The 25,957-nt window shown below is 47.3% G+C and overlaps 1 protein-coding gene across 2 annotated transcripts in view; it reads left to right on the forward strand.

The window, feature by feature from the left end:
* Window positions 1–350: 350 nt before the first annotated feature.
* The window catches only part of ABTB2 (ankyrin repeat and BTB domain containing 2), a 172,340-nt gene continuing 146,733 nt past the window's right edge, over window positions 351–25,957 (forward strand). For both annotated transcript variants that reach the window (XM_090262785.1, XM_090262779.1), the window contains exon 1: window positions 351–1,683. In XM_090262785.1, the coding sequence (XP_090118911.1) occupies window positions 801–1,683 (883 nt within the window). In that variant the 5' untranslated portion in view covers window positions 351–800. The remainder of the gene's footprint in view (window positions 1,684–25,957) is intronic.

The raw sequence follows: 25,957 nt of genomic DNA on the forward strand, positions 1-25,957 counted from the left end.
CCCTGGACCGCGGGAAGGGCGCGGTGCACAGTGGCTTTTCCTCGAAATTTTTATTTAAATCGTCAGCTCCCGAGGCTGACGTCAGAACCCCTTCTTTCTGGATCTCTGCTCCCACCTTCCGCACGCTCCCTCGCTCCCTTTCTTCCCCTCTCCTCCACCATTATCCCAGTGGCTACACCCGAGTCTCGGCCTCCAGCCCCGCCTCCGCCGCCAGGGGGTTTCACCCTCCGCGGAGTGAAATCTACATAGTGGACCGCCCCCCTAAGAGATCATTGGTTTAGCCCCTCTCCGTCGCGGCCGATGATTGGTGAGCCGCCCCGGGTTATTTGCATGCCGGCGGCTGCGAGGTACCCAGCTGTACAGGCGGCCCTCGCCCCACAGAAGTTTGCCCTGCGCTTTCTCGCCGGCTGGTCCCGGACTCGCACCGCCCCGGGAGCCGCCTCCTTCTGCCGCCGCCGCCCTGTTCTCTCGGGATTCCTTGTCTGCGGAGGACAGACGCTCTGTTTGCGGGAAGTTGAGGTGGACAAATGGAGTGCTGAGGAGCAGCGGCTGGGGGCCATTCCAGTGACAGCTTTGCGTCCCGACGCGCGGGCGCGTGGAGTTCGGGCCGCCGCTCATCTCCCACCTTCTTCCCGCGGCCGCCGGGCGGGCGGGCAGGCAATGCGGCTGCCGAGTCCCGCAGCATCGAAAGGAAGGAGGGCACCGCGGAGAGCCTAGAGCTTGTTTCTGCCCACTTGAGGAAGGGAGCATGGAGTTGTGAGCGCCCTTCGCTCGGCGAGGCCGCCCCCGGCAGGCTCCCCATGGCCGGGACGTACAGCTCCACTTTGAAGACGCTGGAGGACTTGACCTTGGACTCCGGGTATGGGGCCGGGGACTCGTGCCGCTCGCTCAGCCTCTCGTCCTCCAAGTCCAACTCGCAGGCGCTCAACTCTTCGGCGCAGCAGCACCGCGGGGCGGCCTGGTGGTGCTACTCCGGCTCCATGAACAGCCGCCACAACAGCTGGGACACGGTGAACACGGTGCTGCCCGAGGATCCCGAAGTGGCCGACCTCTTCTCGCGCTGCCCGCGCCTCCCCGAGCTGGAGGAGTTCCCCTGGACCGAGGGAGACGTGGCCCGGGTGCTTCGCAAAGGCGCCGGCGGCCGGCGGCTGCCGATCTTCTCTGCGGAGGCGGCGAGGCGCCTGGCCGGGCTCCTCCGAAGGGCGCTCATCCGCGTGGCCCGCGAGGCGCAGCGTCTGAGCGTGTTGCACGCCAAGTGCACCCGCTTCGAGGTGCAGAGCGCCGTGCGCCTGGTGCACAGCTGGGCGCTGGCCGAGAGCTGCACGGTGGCCGCGGTCAAGGCGCTGTCCCTGTACAGCATGAGCGCCGGCGACGGACTGCGCCGGGGCAAGTCGGCACGCTGCGGCCTCACCTTCTCGGTGGGCCGCTTTTTCCGCTGGATGGTGGACACCCGCATCTCCGTGCGCATCCACGAGTACGCGGCCATCTCCCTCACTGCGTGCATGGAGAACCTGGTGGAGGAGATCCGGGCCAGGGTGTTGGCCAGCCAGAGCCCCGACGGCGGAGGAGCTGGAGGCGGGGAGGTGTCCGCCGAGGCCCTGGAGATGGTCATCAACAACGACGCGGAACTCTGGGGCGTCCTGCAGCCCTACGAGCATCTCATTTGCGGCAAGAACGCCAACGGTAAGCGCGCGGGCCCCGACCGATGAACGAGGTGGGAGAGAATTCCTGCCCTGGCCTGCCCAAGGGGTGAATTTTTAAAGAGGAAGGTGGTGGGTGTGCCACAACCTGAGAGAAATTTGATCAGTGGATGGGGCAGTTTATTAAATGGCTCTTGCTGGAGATTGTTCTTCTGGCGACAGACTTTTGGAGGGTAAAGTCATGGTTGATTTCCACCCTGTTCTGCGTGTCATTGTCCCTTTCTGGGGTCTGTTCACTGATGGAGCCTCTTGACCAAGCCCATTTCGGAACCTCTCTTGAAGTGAAGCTTGGGAGGATCAGTAGTTGACACCTTTCCCTACAGCTGGGCACATTGACTGGTTCTGTCACTTGGGTCTCTTCAGCCTAATAGCAACAACCAGGGGGCTCAAACTTTTAAGACCTGAACCAAGTGGGATGGGAGGAAGGGAGCAGGAAGCCCAGGACTGGTGCTACCTCCCTGGGCTTTGCGGGATGAAGGATGCCCTTCAGGTCCTCTCCTGGAAGACGGCTAGATAGTGTGGCTTCTTAACACTCTGCGCCCAGGGTGATGGAGCCTGGTGATTCCTGAATTCTCTTCCCAGAAAGGGGATCACATACTAGCTCCCAGGGTCTGACTTCCCAAGGGGTCACCAACCAACGGTGTTGTATTAAATGCACAACTTTATGGGCTTTCCTGACAGAAAGTGATGACAGAAACTGGGGAAAAGGTATAGGGGAATAGGCAACTGCATGGTGCCAAGCTTGGGATAGAAACCATTGGGTAGATGAATTTCTCTGAAGGATGACATGGCTTTGCACAAAGAGTGGAAAGAAAGCACTTGACCTTCTCCCTGGAAAGGTTAGGGTGCGACATCCATTCAACATCAAACTGCCTATCATACTCCAATTTCAGGAGTCAGCAAATCATAAATTATTTAGAATGGTACTATGGCTAGACATCCCGGCAGTCTGATTGGAAGGCCATTTGAGGGGCAGCTTTCAATGGCAAATAAGCAGTTAGTGGAAGAGGTACAGTGAGTACTGGTAAGTCATAAAGGGAGTCAAATTTAAATGTGGTTTAACATGATCATAATAGTTAAAATTTTAAATTAACACTTAACAATGTTTCAGTCTCTAAGCATTTTATATGTTCAATCAGGTAATACTAGCAATCCTATTAGGTAGGTACCTATAGCATTATCCGCATTATACAGATGTGGAAACTAAGGTACCCAGCAGTTAAGTAATTTGCCTGAGATTACACAGACATTAAGTGACAGAGCTGGAATTTGAAGCCAGGCAGGCTCCAGAGTTTACACTTTTAGCCACTGGAGAAAAAGAAACAGCTTTGTTTTTATTAGTCCCAGTTCCAAGGAGGGCAGCTGTCGCCTTAGACCTTATCTTAAAGGCAGTCTGCATGTATTAGCATGGCTGACTTTGACTTCCATTGGTCTTATTTTTAATTCTGGCATGCCCAAAGGAGATGCCTGGAATAGAAGAGTATTTGCCTTTTCATTTTCCTCCTCTTAGGTCAGAATTGAGGTCTGTCCAGAATCTCAGCTGATGATGTCACAGCTGATAATTGTGCTTTGCCCTCCAGGTTTGTGGCATCCGCCTGGGGAATGAGGGTTCCAGGAGAGGAAGTGTGGGGCAGAGGGATTTCCATCCAGTTGTCATAGCCCAGGGGAAGAATTCTGAACTTTTGGCTGAGGGGAGGCCCAGACTGAAGTCAAAAAAGTAAAGACTCCTGGGAGGAGAAACGAAGCCCCAAGCCCTATAAACCAAACTAGAAGAAAGGTGGACTGATAGGTGCCAAGCAAACCAAACCAAACTATGCTCTTCATAGCAGATCTGGTGCCCTGCCAGTTGAGGAACATCTCAGTTTTTCTAACTACAAAGTGAAGCCAATAAGAGCGGCTGCTTCTCTAGGGTCCCCTGAAAATGCTGAGTAGCCAGAAATTGCTAGCACATCAGGGTCTTTCAGTAAATAGCCATTTCTTATCTAGAGTCCTCACTCCTTTGGATTTTTACATGGGATTTTGACCCCATGGTTTAACCTCTTTCCTACCCCTCTCCCGCACCCCAAGCAATTCTTCTTAAGCCGTGAGAGTCAAGACAGCAGGACTCTATGTGACAGACAGCAGAGTTCCCTGGGTGTTCAGGGCAAGCATCTTCCTCTGTGCATTCCCTGGTCTCTAAGGAACTCCCTTCCAAGCAAGGTGACTATTCACTTCCACTTAGTAACGCGGGTGCTCATTTTTTATACATGAAAACCTGGAGGTGGCCTCTGTAAACAATAACTAGGCTGATTTATTAAGTCTCTATAGACAAAGTGAAATGAATGTTTAGTAGCAGAGCAATGAATTACTTATGCCTGAAAGCTGACTTCAGAGGGAAGCATAAACTGCTTAGGAAAGACATGGAGAGATCCAAACCTTTGTTATATTAAAATAAGCCCAAGGCCAGCAAGGTTACCGTTTACACAGCTGAAAGATTAAGTGGGAAATGGCTACACTTGGCGGGGAGAGTGCTGCTTCACAGTCTAGTCCTGCTGGTCTTCCCTTTAAATTATATATTTATTGTTGTTATGCCTACTAATTACATAGCATGGGCACATGCATTTGACTCAGCTGTATAGGGCTCTTAAACTTTTAATGTCTTCCAACCAGGGATTTGAGGGCCCTAATCCATCTATTCCTGTCCATTACTCAGAGTACTGGGCAAATATGGTTTTGCTCAGCCCAAGATGGATCATAAAAGTTTGTAGTGTTTATAAAACGTGATCTCATAGAGCAGCAGGAGTTATATATCACTTGCTCATTTGGTATTGTTGTCCCTGTTCCCAGGACAGTACCATTAAATGATGATATCTTTGTGGCTTTTTTATGGGAGGTGGAGAAATCACTTTAATAGACTAGTATTTACAAACATGGAGCTGACAGAAAATAGAAACTTCTGTCCCTCTCTGCCTCTCCCCTTCCCCCTCTCCCTCTCTCAGTCTCCCCCACCCCCTTCCATCGCTCCCTCCCATCCTGTCATCCCTGTATGTAAGTTTGATTCTGGGCATCAATTCTGTGTTTCTTCTTGACCATTTTTCTTAGTCAGCTTGTGTGAGTTCCCATTTGAGAAAGTTCTCCTCAATTCTGAGACTCCAGGTTAAATGATAGGACTTTGGTGAGAATATTCTTACTCCAAAACAGTAACCAGGATGTACATGAGGGTGATTTTGTCTTGGTGCTGACTTTGGAATCACAGGGAGGGTTTGAAGCTCACCTCTGCCCTTTATATGAGTGACCTGGGGCAAATTTCTTCACCAGTCTAAGCCTCAATTTTGTTATCTATAAAATGGGAGATAATGACAGCATCTAACTCAAGGTTTGTTTGAGGATTGGGTGAGATCATGGATTTAACGATCTTAGCACATACTAAATGCTGAGTAAATAATAGCATTTCATTCAACAAACATTTATTGGGCCCTGACCCTGTGCCCACTACTGTTGAAAGTGCTGCGGATTAAATGGTGAAGGGAGAGGAAGGGTTCTTCTCTCATGAAGCTTACAAACTAGTGGAGGAGACTAGAAAAAATAAAATAAATACATAGGGTTATACTCTTAGCAGTAAGTGTTATTTAAGGAAAAAAAAAAAAAAAGGCCAAGGTAGTGGGATAATATGACTGGGGGTAATTTAATGCCAACCAAGGAAGGCCTCTCTTGTGTTTCGTTAGCAATAGGCAATATTTCTTTTCTTTCTTTTTTAAAAAAATATTTTATTTATTTTCAGAGAGGGGAAGGGAGGGACAAAGAGAGGGAGAGAAACATCAATGTGTGGTTTTCTCTCATATGCCCCCAACTGAGGACCTGGCCCACAACCCAGGCATGTGGCCTGACTGGGAATCGAACCTGCGACCCTTTGGTTCACAGACCGGTGCTCAATTCACAGCAATAGGCAATATTTCAAGACTACTGCTCTCTAAAGGACCTCTAGGCTAAAAATAGTGACTGAGCACTTTTCTGAATTACTCAGTTATCCGCTGAGTCAAGTCCTAGCAAACGTTGCAGCTGAGAAATAAAGGGGCTCCATCTGTAGCGGAGATGAAAACTCTTCTAGTTGTAGGACTCATTTAGCAAGGAGATTATAGGCCGGATTGCCACCAAGATCATCAACTGAAGGACCAGGGGTTAATTGAGCTGCAAGTTGCTGCTTAATCAGTTTCCACACCTGGGTAGTCTGCGGGAGGAGGGCAGCTTTCCACCTCTGACTGTTTTATTGAAGCCAAGGGAGCTGGTAAAACTGAAACAAAGCAAGCTTTGGAAATGAAAACTTATTTTTTCCCCCTTCAAGGTCTAAGAAATGCAACTCAGCCTTAAGTAGTTAGAGGAACAAGGTGGAGTTCTGCTTCCTCCAGAGAGCTTTACCTGACTCCTCCACCCCGGGCTAGCAGAGCCACTGCTCCTTGGTGTCTCACAGGACACATTCTGGAATCACTTCCTGCTGTGTCCGTCTCTCCCATCAAACTGTGAGCTGGCAGGTGTCCTGTCTCCCCTGGGCCTCACACTGTTTCGCGCAGAGTGGGCACTCCATAAAACTTTGTCGGGCAATTTATTTATCCTCCCATACGAAATGTTTAATTCCAGAAATATCATTTGAAACCCCTTGACCCCTAGGAAGAACCTTCTCCTTTTTCTACCCTGGTGGGAAATTTCAAGTTCTTGATGAATAGAGATAGCGTTTGGCGGTGGGGGGCAACCCAAACCATAGGGACATCATTTAGCCTTTTGATACCCTGATTTCTCACAGGGTTCCCTAGGACAGTTGTGGTGAGTAAATGTAAATGGGAGAGATTTCAGGGTAGGGGGATTCCTTCAGTGTGAGATGTCCAAAGTGGGGTTCATAGCAGAAGTCTAATAGGCAAATGGCAAGTCCACAGCAGGATTGAGTTGAACATCAGAGCCAGGCAGAACATCAGAGCAATACCGATCCCTGCTTGCCCGCAGAGCTGCCCCAGAGGGCAATCTCTGTTGATGACTATTGCTCAGAAGAGGTTGTGTCTGCGTTCCACTCCACCTGCCTCCAGTCTGAGAATAGAACTAAGGCAATTAACTCCCAAGACATGCTGGGATGCATAAACAACACCCAGGGGTCTGAAGCCAACCCGAGACACTTGGCTACTAATCCTTGGGTTGGTTCTTATCCCACCTCACCATCAGAATCTAACTCACAAGGTTTGGACAGTGGGTGGGTGCTTTGGCTTCTGTTTCCACACTTCTACGGCTGTAATAAAAGGTCTGACCTTTGTGCAATGCCTTAAACTTCTTATCATCTTTGCTCTTGCTAGGTCCCCACAAAAATCCGGTGACTGGAATGTCCTCTCACAGAAGGGTGTCAGAGAGCCCATAATTCAGTGCTTGGTAATGACTGGGCCAGGACCAAGCCCCAAATTGCTCAAGCCCCAGGCCTGTGCTTTTTTGGTGAGGTATCATAGAAACAAAGGTAGTGAGGAGCAGGCCAGCATTTGGTCCTCTTCCAGTGGCAACAAGAGTCAAATCCATAGCAACGGCAGTACTTATAGATCTTGTTTGTTAATGGCTGGCTGTGTCTGGGCACTTGAACTCTATTAGGCCAGTGAATTTTCACAACTACAATGAAGACCAGGCGTCAAGATCCAGGTATCGAGGCCCAGGCATGGATCCTCCTCTAAAGGATGTTGTGTTGCTGTTTAAATGTTGCTTGCTGGCTGTCCCAGAATGTGCCTTGTAGGTGCCATTGATTTTAAGAAGCCATTATTACTGCTCCTGGAGCAAGGGGCAGGAAGCTCTGCTGCCCAGGGAGAGCCTTACAGGTGTCAGCTGCTGGGTGATCAATAAGCCCAGCTGAATGGAAAAGCTGCAGGCTCCCTGTGATATAATCTGCCGGATGGGGAGTCAACTCCCGGAGGGGGGACACCGGAGGAAAGCACCCAATGGGAGCCACCGCCCTCGGGAGCGCTTGCTTTGGAGTTGGCAGAAAAGCCTTTATGAAGGGGACTTTGATGTCCTCAGAGTCCACGACAGTGTCAGGCCACTGGTGAAGTCTCCATGCCAGCAGCACAAGGAGAGAAGGAATCAGCGTAGCAAGTGCAGAAATGCTTCAGCTTTGAAGTCTGCATTGGGTCCCAAATTGCAAGTCACTTCATGCAAGTCACTTCAAGTCTCCATTTCTCCACCATAAAACAAGGGGCCAAGCAGCTGCGCTTGGTACGCGTACTCTGTGCTCTGGGGATGTTAGAGCTGCTTCCGGTTTAGAGTTTAGAGCTAACACTGAGAGTGTAATTCCTGGCTCCCTCTCTCTTGAGTTGTGTGACCCTGGGCAGGTGGTTAGCTTCGGTGGCGGAGTATCTCCCTCTGTAATGAGATTTCTCAGCCTCATCACCACCCATGTTTTGGCCTGGATCATGTCTGTTGTGGGCCTGCCCTGTGTATGGTAGGATGCTTAGTAGCATTCCAGCCTTTACCTTCTAGCTACCTTCCTCTTCTGCCTGTTATGACAATCAGATGCCTCCAGACATTGTCACATGTGCCCAGGGGGACAAAATCACCCCTGGTTGAAAAACACTGCTCTATAGTAGGACTAAAAAGAAGATCCAATGCATGGGATTGTCGTGAGGATTTAATAAGAGTCTCTGTAAAGGACTTTGCACTGTGCCTGGCACGTATAAGCTTAATCCTAATTATTGCTATATATTTGCAAACTGGTGTTGGATGCACTGGCCGGGTTTGCTTTTGTCAAAGCCTGAGTCTCTAGTGCAGGAGGAGATCGGGACCCAAATCCCAGGGTGACAGGTATTAGTCACAAGGCTTTCCTTGGTGACTAATAGGTAGGAGGAGGAAGTTACAGAATCTGGAAAAAGCTTCCTGCTCCTTTATGGCTCCGTTGCCCCCACGAAGAAGTGAGCTGGCAGGGGGCAGTGAGATCAGACCCCTCCCTCCCAGCCCATGCCCGCCCCGCCCCTGCCAGAATGGTATCAGTGGTGCAGACTTGAAGCTCCAGGCCCCAGGGAGCAATTGTGGGTTATTGGACCCTTCTTGTTGCGGCCGCCAAGTCGCGAGCCACAGGCCAGCAGGTGTTCTGTGTTTTGCCGGCTTGTCATGTAAACAGACTTTGTGGTTGTCTTGCTTGTTTTTAAAAAGGCCTAAATGGTTTTGCAACTTGGGCGGTATATTTGGAGCTACACGCTGAATTGGGAGGGGAAGCTTCAGAAACAGAGCTCAAGTGAGCCTGAGAAATGCCACGCTGGCCACATTAATCAGCTACTTACCGAGCACCAGCTACGTACAAGGCGATGGGGACCGTCTGGAGGAGGACAGGAACTGAACTCGCATGTCAAGGAGTGCAGAATCTAGTGGGGAAAGCCAAGCGCAGATTGTACGTGGGTCCTTAACAAGGAAGTTTGTGGTACCTGCATTCAGGTGACAGGAGTAATGCTGACAACCTCTACCTCTTCTGTGCCCTGCCCATCACAGGCACTTCTCGTGAGCTATTTCAGTCCATCTCCCCCAAGCCCCTTTGTCCATCCCATAGATGGGGACCTTGAAGCTTTTGGTGACTGGGGAGCTTAGAGTGGAGAGACAAGCCTTGGGTGGGTAGGCGGGGTGGTTGGGGCTGCTCTGGGGAGGATGTGACATGTGCACCGCGGGATGCAGGCAGGCAGCGCTGGGACAGGGACGGACATAGCACAGAGAGCATGAAGGCTTCCAGGCTGAGGCGAGCAGTGTGAGTAAAGGCCTGGAAGCCAGCGTGTGTGTTTTGGAAAAACAGCAAGTAACCCTGTTGGCCTGGAAGGTTCAGACGTATAACAAGGAGGCTCAGGGCAGATAAGACAGTAAAAAGGAAAACTTTCCCACATCTTTTATCCAGATGTTATGAAGCCTGCCAGGGTGCAGGAAGAGAGTTTTCCAAAACGTCTTTTTCTAATTCAGAAATTTAGTTTGTCTGCTCCCCAGCTCCTCGTAACCACAGTCCCAGACCTCCTATCACCCCTCAATGATTGAAAGCTTGACCTCAAAAATGCCGTGGTCCTCTGTCCTAGCAACACCAGTAATGACAGCAGACTTTAACTGAGCAAACTTGAGTGGAGAGGGCATGAAGAACAAGGCTTCGATCAACTTTGCCTCTTCTGTTGAATTTGGCTTCTGACTTGGCGTTTCTTCCGTGGCCCTGAACGTAGCATTTGAGGCCAATGCAATCAATCCCAGGACCGAATGAAGCTCAGGGCTGACAGACTCATGACATGAGGACATTGAATTGACTCTTGCCAAAGCAGGATTCTCAAACATGGAGCTGGGAGGGGATGTGAAACACAGTATGATAAGAGGATCCCAGAACTTTCTTTGGGTAGAAGTCTGACTTGATATGTTCAGTTTCCAGTTTAGGATTTTAGAGAATAACAGCTCAGTTCTCAGAGAGGTTTTTAGTCACTTTCTAATTCTTGGGGAAGGTGTTTCCAGACGATGGATAATAAAGATTTCAGTCATATTAAATGTTGGCTATTGTGGAGCCACCTTATAGCTCAGTGCCGTCTGGATTGGACTTCCTAGGATCCAGCTGAATTCTGCTGACAATAATAAAATGTGATAGATCATCAATGGTTTAGCTCATAACTTGGGTGTTAGTCCTTTTCCTGACCCTAGTGTTATAAAGGAATTTTTTTGTCACTTGAAAAAGAGAAATCTCGAACATTTTGCAAGAATACACCTATAAGCATTTGTGGTTCAAATTTGGGGCCCATTGTTTGCTTTCTAAAAGTGAGCAGAGGTTGAGGGGCAGGAGCAGGCCATAAATGGAAAAATTAAACAGGAAAGCTCGATTTGGTAATACCACAGATACAAGGTTAGGGGTGAGGGGTGGAATTTAAATTGTTTGATCAAAAAGAGTCTAAACAGGCCTTTCAGTGCAGGAAAATCATCCCTAAAATTGAGGCCAAGCTTTTGTTGAAAACTTATGGGGTAGGTTTTTGTTTTTGTTTTGTCTGTATCTTTTAAAATATGCAAATCACTATTTGCTGCAAGGAGAGTTGTTTATAAACTCAGGCCGAGGCCCATGCCCCAGACCAAGTGTCTGTGTACAAGCATCTAGAACAATCCAGTTCAGAGAGTGAAGAATCTGGACCCAGAATTCTGGCTCAGAGCACGGCCCCTCCATGACCTGGAGTGAGTAACTCCATCTCCTTGGCTCTATTTCTTTATCTATGGTGTGAAGAGGGTGGACTAGATTGTCCAAGGGCACTTCTGTCTCTGATAATGTTTCTAGACCCCACATGGACACTATGAAATCATTTGCCTAAAGTCAAGCCCTGTAATTAGTATCCTTGGGAAAGAAACACCCCAGATGGAGCTGAACGTGTTCTCCAGAGACCTGGCAGGGTCGTAGGCCTAAACACCGTCCTTCTTATATCGGGATTAACTGTGATTATTGTATTTAGAGTTGTTCTTCCCCCACTCCCCAAGGATGAGTTCTGTCTACTTCTAGCTGACCTAACACTTCAGCGCTCAACAGCTGCATCCAGGCCCTGGCAGGCCTGCTCTGTGGTGACATTGGCTCTGAGGTGACTTCATACCCCTGGTGTTTGAAGCCCGCCTACCCAGACTTGGGTATTTATAGCAGGGGAGCAGCTCAAAAAAAAAAAAAAAAAAAAAATTAAATATGCTACACCCTTCTTTATACTATGTGGGACAGAGACAGGCATTGTGAGGAATTTAGAAGGCAGGGCTGTATAATCCAGCAGGATATTTTTAAATGCTGTTTGTTGCAGTTGGCAGGGCCGGTTTTTCAAAGAGGAGGGCACTGAGCGTAAGTGAGGGTGACAGGCTGCCAGGAATTCTGAAGCCTGAGACGCGGAGCTCTGAGGTGGATGGGCTCTGACCTCCCATTTACTTCACGTCACAAAGTTTGAGCAGGGCTTGGGAAAGTCACCGTGACAGGCTAGGTAAATGGGGTGGCTTGTCATCCCTTCTCCCCGTGGCACATCCATCCTACGAATCCCCAAGTTGAAAATTAAGAAAATGTTCTGGAGAAGACAGAACACATGGCCCCAAACAGTTGTTTCCGTGGAAACCAGGGGCCTCGTGCTGCTGCTGTCAACCCATCTCAGCAGCCGGGTAAGTCAGGTCGCACCTGGGGACATCATTTAGAAGGAAGTTGCTTACAGCTGTTCTTCTGGACGTGGTCCTCCCATGATGAGCAAGTGGACAGAACTGTGCTGGGACCCAATCCAGTAGCAGGTGAGGCGGCCTCTGAAAAGGTATCACATGACCCCCACCTGTCTGGGGGTTGCTTGTAAAATATCCTGGGAAAGGCTGGGGGGTCTTCCACCACGTTGGTCTTTGAGGAGACAGATGGTGGGTACAGCAGGAAGTTCTGGAGATTAAGAACAGGGGAGAGGCCAAGAGTTTAGTTGGGGTACCTCCACTTGTCCGCTCAGCAAGTATTTACTGAGGACTGGCGCTGCACTGGGCATTCTTCCAGATGCTGGTGACGGAACAGTGTGTAAAAGACCTGAAGGTGGGGAAGGCGCAGGCGGGATGGGTACTGAAGAAGAGTGAGGCGTGCTGGAGGAGTCCCATCGAGGCCAGCCAGGCTGAGGAAGACAGAGCTGGGCAGAGGGAACTGGAGCCAGTGCCCGGTGGGTTCAGGGAGACCAGTGTTGCTAGGGTGGGGCGAGTATGGGGATGCAGGGGGTATAGCCCGAGATGTGATTAGAGAGGGAATGGAGGGGTGACTAGTCAGGTGGGGCCTTGTTGACCAGTGTGTGGTACCTTGGCTTTAGTGCTGAGTTCTACTGGGGGCCACTGGAGGGCCTTCAGCACAGAAGTGACAAGATCTGATTTGCACTGTAACAAGATCACCCTCCCCGCTGTGCTGGAACTGGACTGGAGCATTGAGTATGGAATCAGAGTGACCACTTAGGAGACTGTGCGATACTCCAGGTGAGAGAGCATGGAGGCTTGGACCAGGGTGTCAATACCTTGGATGAGGGAGGAACGAGAGCGGAATTAGCGTGACACCAAGGGTTATGGTCTTGAACTACGAAGAGAATGAGAGGCCATTAACTGAAACAGGAACAGCCATGGAACGAAGAAGCAGGGTTGAGCCAAAGATCTGAGTGGGGTGTTGGTTGCTAGTCTCAAACTTAATATATAGAGAGGTCAAGTAGGAGGTTGACCTCCAGATCTCCTTGACCGGGAGGAAAGGTCTCCTTGGACATGCTTAATCATAGGATGGAGTGAAACATTGTCCTCCTTTGTCCTACCCCTGGGTAGGCACAGTCCAGCACGGCTGGATAGGGCCTCGGGCAGTAGAGATTTAATTTTGAGTCTTATAATTCTTGGGTTGATGGCCTTAAGAGCCTCTGCGTATTGCTTTCTAACTTCTTCATGGGCAGCCAGCAGCCGTTAATGAAGATCATCAAATACGTGGTTCCCTGTCATTAGCATGGGGTCTGTGTAATTAGGTCCAGTTATTCTATGGCCTCCTGGGACTTTGTGCATATGTCCTTCAGTTCTGGAAAAATGACTCTCCTTTCTCAGGCAGCTTTGGATTCCTGGAGGTCAAGTCTAGGTCAGAAATTTAGCCACAAAGAACACCTTCTTGGGTGCTTTGAGAAGGCACAGGAGCCTGGAGTAGTCTCAGAAAGGCTTTGGGTATATCCTAAGTGCCTGATGATGGTTTGACCTTGGCTCCTTAGGTTGGAGATAGTAACACAACGTGGCTAAGAGATGGAATATGAGAGTCACCACTGCCTGTCTGCCAGCTAGTTAGTCTCCAAGCCTCAGTTTTCTTTTTCTGTTTAATGGGTATGTCATGGTTCCTGTCTCACAGAGTTGTTTTAGTGATTCTTAACCCTGGATTCATATTAGAATAACCCAGAGAGCTTAAAAAAAAAAATGTGTGTGTATGTGTAAAATTCTGATCTAAATGGTCTGGAGTAGGCCCAGACCATGTGGGTAGAGTTCTTGGGAGAGTCTGGTGTGCAGGGAGTGCCCAGACATTAGCTGTTACTAGTGGTAAGAGAATCATTATTCTGGAGCACTGATTTGTGCCCCACCCAGGATAGTGACTTTCCTCCACTTCCCAGCTATGCTGCTTTGGTTCATGCATCTGGAGGGATCACAAAAGAACACCCAAGAGAAGCTTGAGTCGTTAAATTTGCATGGAAAGGGCAAAGAAAGATCTAGAATGTCAGTGGCACTAGATAATTTATTTATCCCACTGGCAAATACGGTGGGTACTACTACTTCCATCTTTAAGAGGAGGAACCTGAGGCAGGCATAGAGAGATTAAGTAACTTGCTCAAGGTCACACAGCTAGTAAGAGGTAGAGACTACAATCAAACCCAGGCAGTCTCACTCCAGATTCTCTACTTTCCAGCTGTGCGATGTCCCTTCCCCAGCCAGAAAAACCAAGAAATCTGAATTCTCAACACTGATTCCAAGTGCATACCTACCCACGAACCTTTATCCAGTACAAGGCATATGCCGTGTGCTTCACATGTATGATTTCATATCATTCTTATCATTGCCCCAGGAGGTATGCACCCTTCTTACTCCCATTTTATAGTTGCCGAGACTGAGGCTCAGAGAAGTCCAGGTGACGTTGCTAATGAATGACACAGCAGGATTCAAGCCACGGTCTCTTGGGCTCCACAGTCCTTATTCACCCTTCTGCCTCTGTCCTCCCCTGCTTCTGTCCCCTGGAGTGGCCTGGGTGGGGATGAAGCGTCTGCCGTGATTTCCTGAGCAAAGAAATGAATGGGTTGGTCCAATAGGGTGAGAGGAACTGGAGCCAGTCCATCCCTCACTGCCTCTGAACAAGCAAGCCATTTAGGTGCCTTAAAATAGTAACATCTCTCAGTGGGATGGCCAGCTTTACAGGCCCGTGGGCTGTGGCGTGGGTATTTGTTTCTCTGTGTGTTTCAGGATAATCCTGCAATGCTGCTTTTCTGCTGGTGTGAATGAAATAACCTCCGAGAGACTGTCAGCTGCTTAAAATAGTTCAAGAGGAAGAACGTTTGGAAGCTGTTAGCTCCTTGAGTCTATTTCCTCTCAATTTATGACACCTTCAAGAGCACTGGGCCTCTTCTTGTTTACCCTTCTGGCTTTTCCTTTCCACCATATTTTAGCCCCTATGTCATCATAAGCCAAGGGGGTTTGTCACCAGAAAAAGTGACAGCCTTTTCCAAGTAATTGGAGGTTCTCTGCACATTTAATTTTGTCTTTAAAAGGGGGAGAAAAATGAGATGAGGCCATTTGTTTCAGAATGGGCCACTTCTCTCTTCCAGCTGCAAACGCTCCAAGATCATAGCAATGATGTTTTCTCTGGGGCAAGACTTTATTATTTTATTCATGCACACTAAGGCCTATTCTGGGAACTGAGAGTTTTCTTACAACCTCATCGTGTGCTGCCCAGGAGACAGACCTGACAGGAGTGAGGGAAACTGCTTTGTTCGGTACTGCGCCCGCTAGCCATGTGAAGCTATTTAAATTTAGATTTAATAACATTCAATAAGGTTAAGAAAATCATTTCCTTTGTCACACAAGTCACATTTCTAGTGCTTACTCATCGCATGAGGCAGGTGCCTCCCATGTTGGACAGTGCAGATATAGAACTCTATCATCACAGACAGCGCGATGGGACATGGCCATGAGTTTGGGTCAGCGGGCGGTCACTTGGGGCCAGCTCTCTGGGTTTTCACAGGTCTCAAAACGTTAACCATTCTCCCAGCTCTCTAAAAGGCCTCTATTTGCTGAAACAAAAAAATTCATGGAAGTGGAGATGAAGGCTGTTCATTCTTGTGGCTCTAACCTCTGAACCCTTAAAACACGAGGTCAGGATTTATGATTTCCAAGCTTCCCAGCCTCAGGCAAGTCACTCAGCCTCTCTGAAGTTGTGTTCTTGTCAGTGAAATGGTGATTTTAAACTATCTAGTAGGGATTTTGTGAGGATTAAACAAAATGATGACATATGTATAAAACACTTTGCAGAACACTGGCCACATAGTAAGAACTTAGATGTGTTACAAAGTTTTCTATGGGTTTTCTCCTTTGAGCCACACTGTATCCTCCGGAGGTCGACATTGTTGCTATTTTCGACTTGATGAAACAGGCTTCCGGGAGTGTTGTTTCTACTATCACTGCTACTGAGCTGTACTTGAACTTGAGTTCTGCTTTTTAATCCTTTCCTCCCTAGCTGTTGATTGACCGCTTATCATAAGTCAGAGGATGTTTGTTTCTTTGAACTAGGAGCTCTTGTGAGCTCACTTTCATTCAGAAACTGCCTGTTCCTTCTACCATTTGAGCTGAGCTCTTGTCAGAGCTTTTTGTCTGAAGCTGACCTGTCAGTAGCCACTTAGAGAGCCGTCACCTGGAGAGCCACTGCCACAATCTGTGGCTCCTTAGAACATGAAGTTTACCCAAGAGGGTAAAATCTTTAGTGCTTCCCATGCTGTGCAGTCCTTTCACATCCTTTGCTGTGAGAAATGAGCCCAAGAGACCTCTCAGTAGGATCCTGGCAGAGGGTGGCATTGAAAGAGGAGTAGGATGAAGAGGGGCCTCTTGGATGGGTCTAAAGGAGCCTGGGAGAATATCTGCTCACACCGGGGACGTGAGTTCAAACCCAGACTCCACTATTCACTTCCCCAGATCATACAGCTAGTTATTTAACTTTCCTGGGCCTCAATTTTTCCATCTGTAAATTGGGGCTAATACTAGAACTTGCCCAGCATGGTAGTTGTGGGGATTAAATGAGAGGATGCCAAAAAAAAAAAAAAGCACTTAGCTCAGTGCCTGGCATGTAGCAACCACCAGATAGAAACTGTGGTTGCCATCCTCATCATCCTTGCTTTGGGGCAATGGCATGGGGTGTGTTTCCATTTTTATGTGTTGTTTGCATTTTCTACTTGAGGGTGTATTATCTGTCTAGTCAAAAGAAGTGATTCAGAGGGTATTAGCTCTTCAAATGAATGTCTAAGATAAGTTTATGTATCATGGGCCTCCACATGGTCTTTCTCCTCCCTCCCTCCCTCCCTTCCTTCCTTCCTTTTTTTTTTTTCCTTTCAAGGATGATAGGGGTAAAAAGCAGGATTCTGTGCAGTTGTCATTTGAGTACCTTACAAGGTAACCACCAGCCTGTTTCACTCCTGCTGGTCTGGACTGTGTAACCAGCACCACCCAGTCAATGTAATCAGAGCTGATTGTTTCTATAGGATTAATTTGTGGTGTGAAAGGCCCATAGAGTTAAGCAATGGCCACTTATTTGCCCACACCCAGAATGTGCTGAATCTGCCACTGGCAATGAAATCCAAATAGCTTGGAGCTATGGGGTTGGCAAAAAATTCCATTTTTTTTTTTCCGTAAAATAAAAGACACATTTTTGATTTTCACCAATAACTATTGATTTGAGTATTTTGAGTATGTCGGCTGTCTCCTGCGTGGTATAATGTTGATTGTTCTCAATGTCTTGATTCAGTCTATATCTCTAGCACAAAACTTCACAAACCATTTTTGACACATTTGGTCAGTCACAGCACCTTCTCCATATACTGCACAAATCTTTTTTTTTTTTTTTTTTTTTTTTTTTGCGTGTCAGTTGCATTTTTACCTTTCTTGAAATAATAATACATACTATGCCAAAAATGTTGTGTACCTTCTTCCATCTTCAATATTTAAATGGCTACACAAAATTTCACCAATTTTGACAACTTTTTTTTTAATGCACACTGTTACAATGAGCTCTAACAAAGTTGTTTCTAATGATGTTAAGGACCACTAAGCACTACGAGGGCCATCGTATGGAAAAAACCTAATGTACTTTTGGCCAACCCAATGTTTGTAGGGAATCCAGTCGTTTTCATCACAACTGTTACAGAGATGGGCTTATTTATTTTTTTCCCAGAGATGGGCTCAAACTTCGGGACTCCAAAGGTCATTGAGAAATGTTGAGATCCCTCCTTTCCTTCTGGAGATGGGTCTACTGAGGGAGGTACCACTCTCAAAGAGAAGAAAGGAAGGACATGGGGTCAAGATATTGCATTATCACTTTGTCATTTATGTAACTTAGACCCCTCTGGGGGACCTCCCAGGCTGACAAAATCGTTGTCCTTTGTGAGGCTTCCCTGGCACTGACAAATCTGGCACTGACAAATCACTCGTGGTTAATGGGTAACTTGGACTCTTCTTTGCAAATAGTTGCTTTGTTATTTATCCATGCTGTAGGCTCCTCCATTTTTAGCATGGCCTCTCAAACCTCAAAAGAACTGTGTGTGTGTGTGTGTGTGTGTGCACACGCACATACCTGTAGCATGAGCCCACACATCTCCTCCTCCTTCTTAAAATGCAGGAAATTCTTAAATCAGTCATTTCCAGGGCTGGCTGGTTGCTGAAACATCTTGAGGCACTTTGAAAATTTTCATCCTGGAACACACCCTGGATATATTAAGTAAAAACCTCTACAACTGAGGTCAGAACAGTTGTATTCTTACAAACGCTCCTCGGGTGATTCAGATTTGTGAGTCCATCCTGTATCACTTGGAGCCGGGTTTTGACCTCGGGGCTCCTTTAAGAGTATGCATGGGGCAAAGGTCCCCTTTGAGAGAGAGGTGGCATCTGAAGCTATTCTGTGAGGGTCTCTGTAAATGCTGGAACCGAGACCATAGTCAGGGAAACTGAGCAGGAGGTGGGGCAGGCTGCGGCTTTGGGAAAGACAGTGCTAGCCAACGTTTACTGGACGCCATCTTGTTTAGTCTACTCAACCAAACTGCAGAGGTGGTGGTGATCAGAACACAGGGTGATGTTTACTATGAGATAGGGCATGATTCTAAACAATTTGCACAGGTTATCTCATAGAATCTTCATGACAGCCCATGAGAAGTAGGGGCTGTTACCACCGCTTTGCTGATGAGCACACTGAAGCCTAGAGACAGTTAAAATGATTTGTCCAAGGTCACAGCCATGGCAGGTGCGGGGCTGAGAATCGGGGTTAGTGTTGTCAGACCTCGAAGGCCATGCCTTCCATTGCTGGAAGCTGGCTGGAGTATTAATAACAATTCTTAGGCTATCCAGAGTGGATCAAATAAGAATCCTATATTGTAAGTTTTTCCAGAAGGATCCTTTGTTCTATTTCCCCCTAAGCCACTGCCCTTTGGCCCTTCCAGCCCAGGCTTTCAGAGGCTGATCATTCCCTCCAGAGACCCAGGCTCCTGTTCAAGACCAGCAGCCAGTCAGCTATGACGCTCTTGTTGAGGCTGTCTGTGTTTTGGTCTGCTGTTCCTTCTTCCCCTCTGGGCTCCTGCTTTCAGCTTTTCTCCAGGGACACAGGCCTCAAGTCAAGGCCTTCCTCAGTGACTAAATGCATCAGGTCCTGGGAGTGCTGTAGTCACTACCCAGGGTGCACGCTCAGCACAGACCTCATCTTAGCCAGCATCCGCCTTTGCCACTAGTATTCAGGTGCCTGCGCTCTATAGACCGAGAGGCGTGCAGAATCGTGATTCAAGGGGTGGGCGTGCAGGTGGATCGCCTGAGTTTAAATCCTAGGGCCACTGCTTCATCAACAAGTTGCTTCACATCTCTGTGCCTCAGTTTACTTCTCTGTAAAATGGAGATACTACTACCTACCTCATAAGGTAGTTGCAGGCCTTAAATGAATTACATCTTCTAAAATGCACAAAACAGTACGTGGTCAGTGTGTTGGCCATTATGATGATGATGTGATGACCAATCAGGGTTGCGGGGTCTTTGGTGACCCTCCTGTGGGTATGATGAGGGAACCCACTTCTATGTGAGATGAGCACATCCTGAGAATCACAGCCGAAAGATCAAGGACTTCAGAGACAAATCTAGGTTTACTTCCTGTGAAGCTAATTTTTAAAAATGTGATACTGGGCAAACCCCTCAACCTATCGGTGTTTTTTTGTTTGTTTGTTTTTTATCATTCTTATCACTTGGGAAATGCTAAGAGTTTATGAGCTGTGTGCCTGTAATGATTTATGAGCTATGTGCCATGAACTAGGCACGAAGTCCAAATAAATATTCTATGAGACCACAGGTGGCATGGAAAGAAAAGGTAGGGGTTGGAGCAGATGGCACTGGTTAGTTTGGGGCTGAGGCAGGAGCTGGTAACCATGAAATACCTGAACAGATGAGCACCGTCCTCAACAGAACTGCAGTTCTGGGCCAAGAAATCCATTATACAACCTGTTCTTTTTTTCTTTTTTAGGATTTTATTTATTTTTAGAGGGGGGCAAGGAGGAGAAGGAGATGGAAAGAAACGTCAACATGTGGCTGCCTCTTGTGCCCGCAACCCAAGTATGTGCCCTGGCTGGGAATTGAACCAGTGACCCTCTGACTCTCAGGCTGATGCTCAATCCATTAAGCCACACCAGCCAGGGCCTTATCTGTTTGTTTTGTTTTGTTCTTTATTCAGTAAATGGGGATGAGAGCAACACCTGCCTTATGGTGTTGTAAAAATGAAATGCAAACATGTAAGCAACGCTGCTCACAAGGTACTTCGGCTCAGCTGGCAATGAATGAATAGGAGGAAAAACAGGAGTTGAATGAACCTAAGCCCTATAATGAGCAAGGGGAAAAATCAGTCTCAGATTACGCACAGCAAGATACAATTTTTGTAAAGTTATATTTGAAAAATGTACTGACAGCTCTCTCACAGGCACAGTAAGTACTGTATAATGGAGAAACTGGGGAGATGGGAAACACAGGGTGGTTTTGTTGTGTAGGGAGAGGGAAAGGGATAAACTGGGAGAGAGAGGAGGGTGGCGTTTAGAGGGAAAGGCTTGTCAATGCTCTAGCTTTTGTTTTAGAGGTGAAGTCACATTATGTTAATGAAATAAAAAGGGTCATGCTCCAGGGATTATGATACATCTGATGTGTGCACCTGAAGTTAAAATACGATTCTCAATAGTTGATTGAGCTACTTATTATTATTATCCCATGAACCCCCTGGACCACACGCCACAGGCCACCAGTAATGCCCTTTGAGGTTCCTTGTGATCTGTGCAAAAGACCCTGAGAACTGTGCCTTTCAGCTTCCAGCCACAGTGGCTTCCACACGGGGAACTCGGGACAGCGGGACTCTTTAAGTTGCCTTGTTTCTTTGGTTGGTGCAGGTCTTGGGCAAAAGCTCCTGTGTGCGTCTAAATTGGTTGAACAAAGACGGGGTTGTTTTTGTCCTTGCCGTGCCAGATACAAAGGCTTTCATTAGAATTACTTTAGGAACATTTATGGTAGCCAGGAGACTTTCTTTCCAAGGGGAGGAAACGTTTGAGTTGGACCTGGTAGTGTTTGCCTTGGTCTGATCTTAGACCTCTCTGCTTTCGCTGCCACCACTGAGCATCACGACCTTGGCCTGTGGCTTTTCTCTACCTTCGGTTCCCCTCCCTTGATGGAAAGGGGGAGCATGGAGGGCTTTGAAGACACCATTCATGTGCTTCCAGGTCCCTGGCATGGGACATAAATGATCCTCATAACTTCCACTCCCCTCTGAATCTCACAAAGTGGAGGAGGTAAGAGCATAGGTGTTGAAGTTACGGACACCTCGTTTCAATGTGGGGATGTGCTTTGAAGTGGAGGCATTACTTGCTTCTCCTGACTATAAGTCGAGGTGTGTAAAGGGTGGAATCTTACATTTCATTCAGCTCAATGGGATTTTACCCAGATAGACCCCTGTGTAACTGACTCAGGTCAAGATCAAGATCTACAATCTTCCCATTTCAGCAGATGCCCTCATAACCCTTCCCTGATTCTGTCTTTTGTCACCATGCCTTAGTTTTGCCTATTTCTGAACTTCCAGGGGTGGGTACATTAGCAAACCTTTCTGAGCCTCAGCTTGTCTGTTTTTAAAATTAACATTGCAGTACTTGTGTTGCAGCATTAAGAGAAATAAGACAACACATGTAAAGTATTTGTAGAACACCACTTACTCAGGCCAAGCTGTTCATTGTTTACAATTGTAGTGGTTGACTTCAAAGTCTTTGCCTGTTTCTCACCCAGAGATGCAGGCCGTTTCCCTCACTGCTAACTGTAATTCCTGTGTTTCCCGTGTGCTTGTGTCCCGGGACCCCTGAACACACTTCTGATATTGTTCCAACCGTGGCTTTCAGGGTTTCTTACTGAAACCAGTTCTTCTTGCTTAATAAGGCAGAGGAAATGGGCAGGAAAGCAGAGTTCTGCTGCTTTTGCCTCTCTTTCAAAGAGAGTCTGTTTGCCCTATTAGCAAAATCAACAGAAACATTGCTGGAGAGCTGGCTGTGCTGGCCTGCTCCCCTGAGCAGAGGGTTCCCTGGACACCAGGTTTGCTGAAGTACCAGAGTCAGGCCTTGTGAGGTTTCAAAAGCAGTGGGAGGGGGCCCCTCTTCCACTTCCTAAAACAGCAACAACAAACAACAACAACAATCCTCCACTATGGTTGCCTAAAATTCTACAATTATAATTTAAGTCCTTACGTCAGGACCAGGGGCAGTGTAAGTATCCTGAGTTGGGATGTGGACAATTTTGTGTGAGGAGGGCATACTTGAATGATGAATTGCTTTGACCTGAATCTGAATGGTTTTTTATCATGTCCTTTCCTGAGGGTGGGTTTTCATGAAGAAACAGGAAGCAAAGAGAAGTTATGAAGGCCGATTCCCTGAATTTGTAGTATGGTCTAAGCCTAGGTCTGCCCACAGACCAGGCTGCACACATTTCCAGAACACCTACTTGAAGTCAAGCTTCGTATCTGAATACAGGTGTGAAGCTATAGTCCCTACCTTGGGGAGCAAGAATCAAAGAGGCCTTTGTCATGCAGCCTGTTATCTGCTAAGCTTGGAAGCCTGTGGCCCCTAAACCAGGGTTGGGGGCCCAGGGTTATCATGGACCTCCAGGTCCTGGAGGTCATGTCATTTGGGCTGAGATCTGAAAGCCATCAAAAACATGTGACTCCCATCAGTGTGCCCTTGGGACATTCAGGAACTACATTCCCAAGGATAACGTCTATCTACCCCATAAATGAGATTTTGTATTTACTCAACTGCTTGATACGTTCGCTAATGGCAAGACCATTAATTTTTATCCTAGTAACCTTGCAGCCCCTCTGCCCTGTGCAGTAGAATTTGGAATACCACATGGGTCTTCTGACTTCAGTACAAGACTCTCATTTCCCTGTGAGGTGGGTAAGAGGGACTAGGTGGGAGATCGTTTGTAAACTGAAGACTTTATTAGTAAGAGTTTATGAGCAAGACAGAAACCCTGCCACAGAACCAGCGAGAGAGATGTGTTTGTTATGAAAGAAGATACCCCCTTGGCATCCCTCACGTGGCCAGTCCTTGCGTATGGGGCCAGCACGCCAAATTTCTCCAGTTACCATGGGACCCAGACTTAGACAGGAAATCATGGTAGGATGGGAAAGGGTCCAAAACACACACGGCTGGTATATAGGCGGCAGCTAGAAAAGAGAGTAAGAGAACAATCTATCTATTTTCCTGAACAAGGACTGCAAAATAAAATGGGGTTGTTTTTCCAAGACTCCTTACATTTTATGGACCCAATTTTCAAGCTTTAATTTTTTCCACGTTAAGCAATACTCAGGTTTATTTGAAGCGACCCTTTTGTATGTTTGCGGAGAACACTTCTTAGGCTCGTTCTGTGTGTGTTCTCAAGCTTCCAAACAAAAAGAACCCATGTCCCTTCGGTCTGGGGGGGACGTTTTTCTCCGACACCTGGACGGAGTATCTCTCTAGTTTTACCAGGGCTGTCTCTTTCCCGCCAGCAGCCCGTTGGAAACCCAGCACCCCCTCGTTTTATGGGACGTGCCAGTGGAAAATAGGAGGGGTCCCCTGTAAGGCAGCACTCCTCGCGGCTAAGTTTCTTGGAAATTTCTACCACCAAGTCCAGCAACTGAAATTTCTCATTCATAAAGCAGCACATTTTCATCCTGCCTGCGAAGTTGTTAAAAGAAATTGAAAAATCAGGAAGGGATCTTAACTTGCACTTTTGCAGATGTGGCTCTGGAAAAGTTCAGAAGGGGCCTGACTGTTCGTAACTTGGGAACAGTTCCAGGCCTCCAGAGGAACATTTACTAGGTCGCTATTGATAGCATTTTCCATGAACAGCACTGATATATTTCTTGGGGAGTGTGCTAAACCGTTGATGAGATGACAGTTATGGAATCTGTACCCCTGAACCCCATTGACAACTAATTGACTCTCTTTGGTGGGTCGGGTATAGTTCATTGGTTGAATTCATTTCTTTGAGTTTATTGTCTTGACCACACACTTTGAAATTATAATCATGGCCAGTTTAGGAGCAAGAGGTGGTGACAATAATCTCTGCTATGGGTACGGTGCCTTGTGGTTTTTACAAAGGACTTGCATATGCTTTCTCATCGGATCTTGCAGCTATTATATCTAACACAATTGGGTCTTTAATATATACCGGGTGCATTGCTAAACACTTTACAGACTTTGCCCTATATCATTCTTAAAACGACCCTTTGTGGTCATACTCAGATTATTCCCATGTTGCTGATAAGGAAACTGTGACCCAGAGAGATGAAACCTCGTACTCAAGATCACATAACTAGTTGAGGGGGCACTAGGGATGTGAACCCAGGTCCACCCAACTCAAAGCCCATGTTGCCGAATACCCTGCCTCCCATTCTCCCGTGTTAGAGGCAGATATCTTCAAGCTCCTCTAGAAGAAACTGAGGCCCAGGAGAATTTGTGTGAGGTCCCAGGGCCCATGAGTGACCCAGCATGAACAAAAAGTCAGGTCTCCTGAGCGACCAGTGCTTTGTCATTACCCAAGACCTGTTCACCTGAACAGAATTACCCAAGTGAGTCACCAGCATTTCCAAGTCAGCAGTCACTTAGTCGGAAATGACCAGTCCTGTTCTGATTCTTCAGGGCAGGCAGATAAGGAATTCCAGGAATCCAGTGCATTATTCTCATATTTCTAGGAATTCAACTGAAGCTAAGAAGCCATAACATTGTGACCTATGAGTGCACGTCTTTTAAAAATGTCTGTATCAGGACACTTTTCATGTTGCAGACATGATTCAAATCGATTAAAGCAAAGGGGCTTATTTAAAATTTAAAAGTCCAGAAGCAGGGTTGGCTTCAAGAGTGCTTTGCTTCAAGGTGTCTTTAGGACCCTGTTTTCTCCTGTCTACTTGCCCCTCTGGGTTGGCCACCTTCTCCAGAAGCTTCTCTCTTGTGATTATAACCTGACGGCAGCAGCCTCAGCTTTCAAGCCTAATAGCAAAGAGGGCAAGTCAGCTTCTAAGAAAGCTCAAACAAAAATCCTGATCTGAGTCTCCTTGGCTCTGATTGGCCTTATTTAGGCCACATGCCCACCATTGAGTCAATCCCTGGAGTCCAGCGGCCACACACCTGCTTTACCCATGCTGGGAGGGCAGACTGGGAGCACTTATGGTCTGAGAACCGTAAGAGGGCTATGGATAGAAGAGGAAAGAATGTTTGCTGTAGAGACAAGATGCTGGGGGTAGCGGGGGGACTGGTAGATCCAGAGGTAAAAGGAGAATAGAACAACCAGTCTTCTAGAGAAGCGCATCTGCCACATTAGGCTGGGCAAGAATAGCTTTTTTATTTGAAGAGCGTTTCAACAGACCATTAGTGACAAGAAGCTCACAAGTATCTTTTTGTCGCAGCTATTAACGTAATTATTATTATAGTCACTGACTTTAGTGTATATTTGTTCAAATGTAACCTTTCCTCTCTGGAAGAAAAGCACTTCTTGGAATGCCTCTTAAATATTCTGATTATAGGGAGAGAGTCATTCAGGTCCTGAATAGCTGGAGCCCGGGTTTATTTCTGTCAGTAAAACAGAAATTTAATATCTTAAATTATGCCACATGAATTGAATATCACTTCTCTTTTCATCCAGTCTGTCTCCAACTCAGAACCACCTTGACGTGCCTCAGGTTTTAGTGAGACCATTTGATCTAAGCTGCATGTTGTCAAATATTAGACAAGTTCATCTCATAGATCCTTGTTTTTTAATCAGCTGCAGATGCAAATCGAAGGTGTGACAATATTAGAGACCACATGTTTTCAGGATCCTGGATGGCTTGGTGGCTAATTTGCTTTTTATTTCAGAACTAAACCAGACAAAGAGAGGTGTTATTCAACCTTCCTTTTGAAGTACCTACAGCTAACTAGATCCAGATAGTGCAAATGTTTAGCCAGTAAGGGTTCCTTGAATGCCTTCCCTGTGGCCAGCACTGTGGAGGACCCAGAAGG

This window comes from Furipterus horrens, unplaced genomic scaffold (assembly GCF_987537825.1).
Source record: "Furipterus horrens unplaced genomic scaffold, mFurHor1.1.pri manual_scaffold_2, whole genome shotgun sequence".
In the NCBI taxonomy this organism is placed as follows: domain Eukaryota; kingdom Metazoa; phylum Chordata; class Mammalia; order Chiroptera; family Furipteridae; genus Furipterus; species Furipterus horrens.